Source organism: Mytilus trossulus, chromosome 14 (genome assembly GCF_036588685.1).
Source record: "Mytilus trossulus isolate FHL-02 chromosome 14, PNRI_Mtr1.1.1.hap1, whole genome shotgun sequence".
NCBI lineage: Eukaryota > Metazoa > Mollusca > Bivalvia > Mytilida > Mytilidae > Mytilus > Mytilus trossulus.
In genome coordinates, this window is record NC_086386.1 from 32,061,996 (window position 1) to 32,074,189 (window position 12,194).

Here is a 12,194-nt window from a genome sequence, read left to right on the forward strand (position 1 = left end):
ATATAAACTTTTAAGTATCAGTATATTTTTCATATTGTTTCGTTTCGTTTCGCTTTTATTTCGATTCGCTTTTTACAGGTACCCTTCTGTTCGCCCCTTTTCTTTTTTTGATATTTTAATAAAAAATTTAAAAAATCAAACTTTCAAAAAGTGAAATAATCAAAATTGCACGTAAGGTTTAGTATTTTAAAATTTTGATCAAATTCCTAAACTATCAAATTTAAAAACGATATTTAGAATTTTAATATTTTAATAATTTGGTTAAAATTTCAAAATTTCAAAACTTTGACACAATTTGAAATTTTGATATTTTAAAACTTTGATCAAAATTCCAAAAATCTAAAATATCAAAACTTTTTAAAACTTTGAATTGATTAGTGTTACACGGACCGTTCTCCCCAGATATTCCATTTAGCATCCTGGTTAAAAAGGAAATTTGAAATACCATCTTGTTTCTAAAAATTATAGCACCACATCCATAACACAATCTATAAGAAAATCAATTCAGATATCATAGCATCACATTGAGAAATATGGCATCACATTACCATGATGCTAAAAGGCCCTGGGGAGATCAATGTCTGAAGGTGAAATATTCCGAGCATCTTAAGTTGACTCGTTACATGACAAATCTAACTCTACAAACAATACGGAAGATCGAAAGAAACTGAATAGTAAAAAATAAGTACAAGATCAACAAAAAAAGTGCTTTTAGAAATGAATTGTATTCTAGTCTACATTGTTGGGGAGAACCCATTGTTGAAGAAGCACATAGACATAGATGAGTTATACATGCCCTTTAAAGCATCTAGTTATTTTTTTTGCTTTAAATTCATCTTTTGCAAATATTCTTTAAAATGTCAACTCTCGAATGGTTGTTAATAGGTGTAAAATAAAAAAAATATCTTAATATGAGTTCATGCATTGAATAATGAGTCTATTTGATATTCAGTCGGAGGTTATAAAATTTTAAGCGACAGAGGAGTGATTACTGAGTAAATGAACCAACATAATGAAAAGGAAAGTCTTTTTTATTCAAAAACCAAATCCTAATCTAGATAAGTTTTACAGCGCCATCATGATTTGATTGACCGTTATTGAATGTATCTTTCACATATGCTGATGACAGATATGTTCCAGTTGTTATCTTAATCTCGTCCCAATTTAACACGCAACATAACAGGTGCCATATGTGGAGCTGAATCAGCCTGCCCTTCCGAAGCACCTGAGATAACCCCAGTTGACCTATATTTTTTATTATTGTTTTCAAATAAGCTATACATAAACTAAACATAATTGTACGCTAACAAAATGATCGTCAGACGAGTAACAAATAATTAAGTTGATAAACATGATAAAAACGCCACTTTGTTCATGCCTATTTAAAAGACCCACGTGAAAAGACCCCGAAACAACCTACACAAATTCCATTCATATACCTCAAAATGAAAGACTAATTAAATCTCATCTACAACATGTGTTTATAAGTTAAAAACCTGCAAAAAGGTCAAAAGTTTAAAAAAAAAATATCACATTAAAATACTTTTCTTGGAATCTTTCTGAATATCTTAATTAGTTTGCATCTATTTTTAAAATGATTTAAGTTTAGTTTCTATAAATATAAATCTATGTTTAAACCAGGATGTTATTTGCGATTGAGAGTAATTAACCAACAAACATGATATGAAAGGTAGGCATTGACCTTTGATCATAAAATAATTCATGACACATTCATTAGCTGTTCTTTCATGTCTTCTTCAACCATGTTTAATATCATTTATCTTTATTTCTAGTTTTCGTTTTATTTTCCTTCTTTCCTTCTGTTACAGTAGTGTAATGGCGGAGAAACTTTCTAAACAATATGGGGTAATGTATTAACACTTCTTTGTAGGTTTTTTAAAATTTTAGTTCATTGATAGTTTTCGGAGATTGGTGTGACTTCCATATTTATTGAACTAGTAAACATTTTGTTAAGTGTCCAGCAGAAGCCCACCTCTGGGTGCGGGATATTTTAAATCTTTTTACATATCTGTTGAAAGACCCATTAATCATGTTGATGACCTTGGTCTGTTTTCAGCTCTCTGCATGGTCTTGTTGTTGTCTCTTTGACACATTCCAAATTTCCATTCTCAATTTTAGACATGTCTGTGTTTATGTATTGGGCTGTATAGAGTTTCGTGAACATGGTGAATGGGTTACACATTTGATATAATCATTATTTATAAAAGGAAAGATTAAAGATCTAAACATGATGATGATAATGATGGTGTATGGCTGAGAAAGCGGCAAATTAAATGAATGTTGTACTTTTGTATATGTCTCCAATAGCTCTGTTGAGCTTGTGTTTGTAATGTTTCATATAGTCTCGAACTGAAATTAAAATTTTCCATTTTCTATTGTACTCTATTTTCTATATTTCTAATCAGGATAACACATGTTTTAAAACGTATTTTTCGGTCTATGCATCCGTTCGTGCGTCTATCCGTTCTTTCGTATATTTCGCATCTTATAAGAACATGGTTTATTAGGATATTAATTGTTGCCGCAAGTCTGCATGTAGTAATTCACTTTTCTGTCCTATTTTTTGTTAATTGTTTTGATATAAATAAGACCTTTCATTTTGTCATGTCGGGACCCATTAAAAATGATCTATTTAAACGGTGCGTATGGGTTTTTCTCATGCTGAAGACATTTAGGGTTACCTTTAGTTGCTTTAATCCACTTCTTTTGAATTCTGGTTGAAAATGACCTCAAATGGGAAATGTATCGAAGAGACAACAACCCGATCATAGAAAAAACAACAGCAGAAGGTCACCAACAGGTCTTCAATGTAACGAGAAATTCCCGCACCCGGAGGCGTTCTACAGCTGGCCCCTACACAAATATATACTAGTTCAGTGATAATGAACGCCATACTAATTTCCAAATTGTACACAAGAAACTAAAATTAAAATAATACAAGACTAACAAAAACCAGAGGCTCCTGACTTGGGACAGGTGCAAAAATGCGGCGTGGTTAAACAATGTAGAAAAGTAAACGCATAACAATACGTACATTTAAAAATTCAATTCAAGAGAAGTCCGAGTCTGATGTCAGAAGATGTAACCAAAGAAAATAAACAAAATGACAATTATACATAAATAACAACAGACTAACTAACAGTTAACTGACATGCCAGCTCCAGACTTCAATTAAACTGATTGAAAGATTATGATTTCATCATATGAATATCAGGCACAATCCTCCCGTTAGGGGTTTAGTATCATTTCATCATAACATATATGAGAAGAAAATAACCCGTGTCATGCCAACAACTGGTTTTTGAATAAATGTATTTAGTTCCGATGCAAAGACCCTATAAGTGAATCAATATTAACGCTAACATATGCAATCTTTAATGACCTGACAACAGTATCGTAACTATATCCCTTCTTAATAAGTCTGTTTAAAGGTTTTGTTAGTTTCTGCGGTGAATACTGACATTTTTGTGCTCTATAAAGAATATTTCCATAAAAAAAATTATGTGAAATACCTAAACGTATAAGAAGTCTGCATGTTGAGCTATATTTACGAATGATGTCCTTATACCGATGATACAATTTAGTAAATGTTTTGACTAATTTGTGATATAGAAAACCCTGGTGTTATAATTTTTCAGCGAGCGAATAGTACAAGTTGAGATATATAAACTCCGTACAAGTTGAGATATATACACAACATCGTATATATATATATATATATATATAGTATATACATGTATAACACTATGCGTACATGTCCACCTCTGTTCTATGTGATGAGCATTTGATTTTCGGAGGATTTGGGAAGGAGGAAATGATTTATCTGGCCTACACAATACTAAAGGTCATTATAGGTGATGTCATCAATCCAGAAATATTTGTAAAAAAGAAATTGATACAGACTCCTTCACTGGTTTGCTTAATGCATAGCTTACAGAGAATTTCCTCCATCCCACAGAAATAATGTGACGGGGTAGAGCATGTTTGTAAGCGCTCAACGTGTGATTATTTTTTTTAAATTTTAGGAGAAATAAGCGTAAACAACCTCAAGCTCAAAATCAGACGATAAGCAGGAATACCGATAACAATATGGTAAGGGCTATATATCGAAAAGACTTTATAGCGTAGATCTATCTCATGCCAAGATAAATTTTCTAGTATTTCTAGAAATGAAAAAAATATTATTTTTATCTGCCTGCAATATCACGTTTTGCAAGTTTTCCCAAACCGGTGTTAACTCAAATGAACAAGATTTTTGCTTGAAAACTTTGAGTAATATGGGAAAGGGGAGATGGGTTGTGATAAGATTCTTCTTTGGCATAAACCTTACTGGCTTTTAACTTTTGTTTAATTAAAAATATGTTCATTATACCATCGGAAGCCATCATAATTGTCAATTTCTTTAGAACCGTTGATTTTTTTGAATGTTTAAAAGTTTACAACAATTGATGGTTAAATAAAGGATTTAAACATTTTTTTTGCACAAAACACGAATTTTGAATAACATAAAATTGAAACAACCTCGACGTTCTATCTATGATTGATATTAAAAAAACACCATGGCACCCCCTGTACATTGATATCACATGTTTATAATAACTGATATTGGTGTTCACAGTAAGTTATTCACTTCATATTTTCATTTTATTTAGAGCGATGAAAGTCTGATATGTGTAGAAGAAGAGATCGTGCCTATGAAGAGGAGGAAAATAGACATTCAGAATGTACCTTTACAGTACGTTTAATTGATTGGTTTACAATTCTACACATTAATTCACATGGTCGAATTTAAATAAACTTCACAGTCTATTCCACACGATATAGTTCGAAGTTTTCAGTTTTAATTATCAATGAGTGGGTTATGTTACTGCATGTTAATTATGCAATGGTTTGGTTGTTATCACCATATTGTGACTAGGAAAGGTTTTGAGGCTTCAAATTTAGATGAAAACACTTTGATGGAGCGTTGGTGAAAATTGCTATTGGTTGAATTAAAATACAAAGATGAGCACTATGCTAGAGGCGAGGTACAATTCAATTTACAAACATCACATTTAAAATGCCGGTGAGAGAAAATGAATGCAGATGCCGTTATATGTAACGTTTATTGAGAAATGAAGTGATTTCCAACTGGTACACACATGCAATTGTCAATGTCATCCTCAGACGAGCTTCATTATGCACCTTAATTATAACAGCGAGTGTTTTACTGTCAGATAGAACGTTCTATGAATATTTTCTATTACAAAAATGATTTACTAACTGCTTTCAAACTCTCCGGAAATGATATCCCTTTATGATGGCCGTTTAAGAAGTAAACTTTATATTCATGCAGACATGGCCGCAACATGGCTTAAATAGTTTTACTGTCAAAAGATTTAAAAAAAAAAACCAAAAAGAAAACCGAAGCATACACTTGATTTCAAATTTTTGTTAGTTTCCAGATGGTTTAAAAACTTTTCAGTTTTCTGTCCATTTTTAGTCACTGTGATTAATATTGAGATACAAGAAAACACAATTTTGTTTATTTTTCAACCCGTAAATTCAGATTGAATGAACATAATCAACCATAAGTCTATTAAAATTTTTATATTGTAGAGCGGTTTTGCTTGAACCTTATAGAAGAATTTGGAAATGGTTGATGTCGACATTTCCCTTCAGGTACCAATTTTGACATTTTAAAGTAGTACCTCTCATGATTTCACTTTTTGCAATTGCAATAAAGGGATGCCAATTAAGCAATTCACGCTTCATCTAATTGTATATATGTTATTGTAGTTAGTCTTTAATTTGTTGCCATAACCATTTATTGTCAATGTGTTAGTGCTAATAAAGTTATCTTATCTTATCTTATCTAACTATTAGTTTACAAGTTAGTGTCGTCACGGTTATCGTTTTTGGGGAAAGACGGCTTCAAGCCGTCAATCCCCTATGGGATTGACCAGAGTGACATTCCCTCACATCATTCATTTTGTTTTTAAAGTGTGGAACCCCCCCCCCCCCCAACAAATCTTACTTAGATTGAAGAGAAGGAGACCCAGAAATGAATAGTTTGACTTAAAACACTTTTTTACACATTTCCTTTCTGTTTCTCGAGAAATTATCGTATCTTGAGCTCTCCTTTACATTATTTACGTTTTTTTTTACAATCCGGAAAAGTTAGTATGACGAGATATTCTAAATATATCCAACCTACATTGTATTTTATAGTGACGTCATTCTTGGAAGAAGCAGGAATATCCTTCACTGGTTATTTAAATCATTCTCAGAGATCGTGCACTAATTAAAAATTGGTATTTGTTAAATTTAAACATAATAATGTTTGCTGTAGATGATTCAAACATCAACATGCAATACTTTAATTTGTAGGTCAACAACTTTCAAATAAACAAAGATTGTGGGGTTACATGAGATAGGGGAGAAAAACGATTATATTATTTTTTTTCTCTAAACATTCTGTTTTGAGAATCTTCCTCCAATTCAGGAGCACCTCAATTGATGAGTAATTATCCACTAAATAAAAGTTATTGTATTTAAACACTTAAAATGTGACATTTCATTTGATAAGTAGTCTTCCATTAAAACTAAATTTTTTTGTACCTACATTATCATTGGAATGGTAAAAAAAAATAAAAAAATGTTGCATTTTGTAGTTTAAACATATTTATTCATGAAATTTACAAATATTTCAAATTTAGGAATTGGAAACAAGCTTCACACAGTTTACATCAATCATATTGTTTTTTTTATTAGTACCTGTTTCCCTGTGATGAGAGTTGTAACTGGGAACAATGGAAATTTAAAGCCGAATAGATTTTTCAGTCCACACTATCTTAAGAAAAAAACTTAAAAATCCAAGAGTACCGTCACAAAAAATGGAAAATGGCCCTAGTCTGCACTTCAGTGGTACACAATTAAGATTTCAAAAAATATTGTGAAATGACAGAATTCAGTTGAATTTTAGATAATTACCTTTTAACTTTAATCAAATGTTTAGATTTAGAAGATGCAGATCTCTTCCATTGATCCAAATTGAATCCTTACTAAGGAAATGAAATTACATAAACAACAATTGATTTCAATATTGTCAACCTTTCAACATCTTCTAGCTGCTCTCTTTTTCATTCTTTATATGAAGACTATCAAAAGATACCCCCTTCCTTTCCAAAAAAAAAATTAAATAGAAACAAGGGCCGTCTTTCCCCTCAGAGCTATTCAGCTCTTTGATTGTCTCTTTCTTATTTTCTTTCTCTAACAGCTTTGTTGGACCAATATATTCTGGAATCGGATCTTTATCAACCCTAATGTAGTGACTTACTATGATCATGGAACCATTTAAGTTTGACCATGGAAGTATTAAATTGACAATATAATACTTCCATGGTTGACAATATAATACTTCCATGGTTTGACTTATTATATAAGTGAATAAGACAAAAGTTTCTCCAACTTTCCAATACTGTCCTCTCTTATAGACACAAATATAGCACTATTATGTTCTCCATGCCTGTGGTGATTTCCCAGTCCCTTTAGGGTATTAGTTCCAGGTTTGCTGCATTTTATACATTAACAAAACCACATTGTGAACATCTAACTAAGGAGCTTCACAAATATCTACGAGAACGGGTAAATGTTTACTTTCTGCAAAACGTTGTTTGGAAACATAAATGTACGAGGAACTTTAAACGTGAAAGGAACTACACTGGACAGCTTGTTTCATTCAACCTTTACATTATATCTGTACCCTGAGTATAAGTCCAATTGCAGCATTTATAAACTGACTATTTACATTCAAAATGGATTATGCTAATTACGCTAATGTCAAAGCAGATGTAACGTCCGTTACCAAAGTTTATTTGGTCTTGTATTCTTTCATATAAAAAGTAAACAGATATAGTGTTAATATTTGGTTCCAGTGATATTGAAATCATGAAAGGCATGCAGATTTACAAAACATCTAGTTATCCTTTCACCGTTACACTCAGTTTTGTGATCTTGAATAATGTATATTGACCATTTGCTATTGACTTACATGTACATGTGTAAGAGTAGCTGTTACTGTTCACTAAGGTAGCAAAATACTATTTTGTAGGTATTTAGGAAGATGTATATTAATACGTTGCTGTAAACGTGTTTTACACTGTTGGGGCTTTTCACGTTGGCCAAGGTAATGTTTATTAGACTGTGTATGTGCATCCATCGAGTCACCCTTTGCTCTGTGGTTTGTTCTTCCTGCTTCAAAAATACTTCGGGGTTTGGTCTTTTTGTTATTATATTCTTTCCTTTACTGCTCGACTGATATCTTATTCGTAACATTAGTTAAAATCAAAGAATGTATATTGATTGCTAATATGTGACACTTTACTTTCCGATGGGCAAGTATAATAACTAATAACAGATACATTTTTACTCGTCAACAATTAAGCGGCTTGATTATGTGAAATTCTACATTTTGCATTAAAATCAAGATTAATAACGAATTTATTTACAAATTCAGAAAAAAAGAAAAAAAAAGAAATGGTCCTAACTTTACATTATTGGATTCTGCATGTTAGAATACCCTTTTCACATTTGCAAACATGTATAAACACGCCAATAATTATATTTGAATGTTTGCATAAATTGCATGCGTATATTGGGGATTTCGAATCTGTTCAACGTTTTGAGTCTTCTACCCTATAAAGGCTATATACCACTTTGCCTCATATTCTTATTAAGAAAAAAATCACACATCTAACTAAATAGGCATTAAAAAGTCAAAGTTCAAACACATTTTTAAGTAGCAACACGCAATAGAACTATGTTTATTGGACATGCTTTGGTACCCTGAGATCACCCCTAGTTTTTGGTGGGGTTCGTGTTGTTTATTCTTTAGTTTTCTATGTTGTGTCATGTGTTCTATTGTTTTTCTGTTTGTCTTTTTCATTTTTAGCATGGCGTTGTCAGTTTGTTTTAGATTTATGAGTTTGACTGTCCCTTTGGTATCTTTCGTCCCTCTTTTGATACCATATCTGCCCTTGCATTTATACTAGATAACTTTTTGGTCGCTTTGAAGATTTCGTATATCTTCAAGTTATCGGAATTCCAATGGAGACTAACTGTGCACCACTTATCGCGGACCTGTTTTTGTATTGTTATGAGTTACAATTTATGACTAAAATCAGCAAAGACCCATCGAAACAACATTTGATCGAAAATTGAATAATGCTTTAAGAGTTTTGAATGATTTATTTGCTCTCAATAATGACAACTTCAGTATGTATACTAAAGAAATTTATTCTGTTGAACTAACTTCAAATAAAGCTAATACTGACAATGACCACTGCCCTTCCTCGAATTTGATATCTATATCATTAACGGGAAGCTTAATATTAAAAATTATGATAAAAGAGAGGATTTTTCATTTCCTATCGTTAATTATCAATTTTTAGATGATGAGGTTCCCTTGTCACCATCTTATGGTGTTTATATATCTCAACTTGTACGATTTGTTCGTGTTTGTAACGCTGTATTAGATTTAAGCAAGATAAATTAATGTATTACTGAAAAATTATTACACAAGGGTTTTCGTTATCACAAACTAGTCAAAACATTTACTAAATTTTATCATCGGTACAAGGATATCATTCGTAATATAACTCAACATGTAGACATCTTATACGTCCAGGTATTTCACATCCAATCGTTTATGGTAATATTCTTTACAAAGCACACAACTGTCAGTATTCACCTCAAACTCTAACAAAATCCTTAAACAGACTTATTAAGAATGGATATAGTTACGATACTGTTGTAAGGTCATTAAAGATTGCATATTTTGGCTTTGATAAGGATTCACTTATAGGGTCTTTGCATCGGAATTAAACATATTTATTCTAAAACCAGTTGTTGGCATAACACGGGTTATGTTCTTTCATATATTTTATATGATGGTATAATACTAAACCCCTTACGGGAGGGATTGTGTTTGATATTCATATGATGAAGAACTATTCTTTCAATCAGTTTAATTGAGGTATGGATCTAGCATGTCAGTAACTGCTAATAGTCCTTTGTTAATTTATGTATTATAGTCATTTTGTTTAGTTTCTTTTGTTACCTTTTCAGACATCGGACTCGGACTTCTCTTAAACTAAGTTTTACTATGCGTATTGTTGTGCGTTTTTTTTTTACATTGGTTAGAGGTATAGGGGGAGGGTTGAGATCTAGAAAAAAATGTTTAACCCCTCCGAATTTTTGCGCCTGTCCCAAGTCAGGAGCCTATGGCCTTTGTTAGCCTTGTAAGATTTTTAATTATAGTTTCTTGTGTATAATTCGGAGTTTAGTATGACGTTCATTGTCACTGAACTAGTAACATATTTGTTAAGGGGCCAGCAGAAGGACATCCTTTGTGCGGGAGTTTCCCGCTGCATCGAAGACCCTTTAGTGGCCTTCGGCTGTTGTCTGTTCTTTGGTCGTGTTGTTTTCTCTTTGACACATTCCCTATTTCCATTCTCAATTTTATTGAAGAAAGTAATGATAATGAAATTATAGAATTATTGAATTTTTTAATTTTATTTTACAATGCTTTATTTACATTTCTTTAGGAAAAGAACACAATTAATGGACAGCGAAAATGATGATCCGTAAGTATAGTAGTAAAAATGGCACATACTTTATACATTTTCTTTATCACTTTATAGTTATTTCGTTAAGTGAGGATCGAATTGACACTGTAGTCAGATTTGATTGAATATGTTTGAATATACTCCTCGTTAATTATAATCATAATACGGAACAATATTGACCTAAAATAAGAAGACAGGTTCCAATGACAGGTTTATATACCTGAACTCATATCATAGAAAAGAATGGATATTTAAATCCATCCATGACACAAAATCAGCATATGCACATGTGTTTGTGTTTATTTGATGTCACATCAAATAAACACAAACAGCAAAGTAAAAGCGATTTTATTGCTTTACTTTGTCTTAAAGTCACAGTCAGGTCTTCTACACGGAGCAAAACAATCTGACTTACTCCAACTTTAAGACGGTTCATAGCACCGGATTGAGCGGGATTCTTTGACCCCAACTCAGGCCCAGTCAAAGAGAATATATAAGTACTATATACTATATATTTAAATGAAAATAATTCTTATGCATTGGTATAAATATTAAACTATTTAGAATATAATTGGTAATTTAGGTATCAAATGAAAGGTAAGGACAAATGATCCTTGTAGACATCATCTTTTGTGATTTTACTTTTGATTGATTATTTTGAATAAAACAATTCTGTATCAATGAATTCAAAAAGTGAAGGAATAACATTGCCTGTTCCTCAGATATGAATTCATAATCTTGGAAATGTAGTTCCAATAATTCATTGATATATTTCCAGATATCATCACTTGCAATAAATTAAGGCACATATAAAAACCCTATATGTGGGTTATTCGTCAATGTGACAGCAATTTAAACAACCAATAGACACCATGAGATCAACAAGAAGCCATTCATAGACAGATATATGAGAATAACTATTCAGTAATCTGCATTATATAACATTCGATGTTGAAGCTCTATTCACAAGAAAATTCAAAACAAAAACGGAATAAAAAAGATTCATCATAGATATCAGGTTATTAATTTTCGAACACCTGACAAGACTTTCAACTTCAAAAGACTCATCAGTTTCGTTCGAATACAAGAAAATTTGAAAGGCACACATGTGCATAGCGAGTTGCAATAAGTACAATAACAAAAACTATTAATTGAAAATTTTAATCAGAACTATTTAAATAATGTCTTGCAAATGGTTATGACTATGGCTGAAAACTACTATTTCCGATACCTACTAATGAATATTTAGCTATTTCTAAATGTTTTACTTAATTGATATTTTCGCTAGAGTGGGATTAAACTTTTTCTATCTTTCTGTTTTATAAACACTGAAGTAATATTAATGGTGTTATATTTAAAGCGAGGAAGAAGAAAGACGGAATCTAGTAAATCAGATAAGAAGTCTACAGTCGCAGTAAGTTGCTTCGTTTTAACGATATGCATAGTTCCAAAAAGGAAGGCAGTAGTATACCACTGTACGAAATTCATAAATTGATTGAGAAAAAACAAATCCGGGTTGCAAACTAAAACTGAGGGAAACACATCAAATATAAGATGAGAACTACG

At 31.7% G+C, this 12,194-nt stretch overlaps 1 protein-coding gene across 3 annotated transcripts in view; it reads left to right on the forward strand.

Annotated features, from left to right (window-relative positions):
• Window positions 1-1,613: 1,613 nt before the first annotated feature.
• LOC134696168 (uncharacterized) overlaps window positions 1,614-12,194 on the forward strand; it is a 39,199-nt gene continuing 28,618 nt past the window's right edge. Inside the window, exons 1-7 of one of the 3 annotated variants that reach the window (XM_063557826.1) lie at window positions 1,614-1,690; window positions 4,047-4,113; window positions 4,674-4,756; window positions 5,620-5,682; window positions 8,114-8,188; window positions 10,608-10,646; window positions 11,989-12,042. In XM_063557826.1, coding sequence (XP_063413896.1) covers window positions 4,111-4,113; window positions 4,674-4,756; window positions 5,620-5,682; window positions 8,114-8,188; window positions 10,608-10,646; window positions 11,989-12,042 — 317 coding nt within the window. In that variant the 5' untranslated portion in view covers window positions 1,614-1,690; window positions 4,047-4,110. Of the gene's footprint in view, window positions 1,691-1,748; window positions 1,867-4,046; window positions 4,114-4,673; window positions 4,757-5,619; window positions 5,683-8,113; window positions 8,189-10,607; window positions 10,647-11,988; window positions 12,043-12,194 lie in introns of those variants that run through there. The other 2 variants (XM_063557825.1, XM_063557827.1) reach the window with 2 other exon arrangements.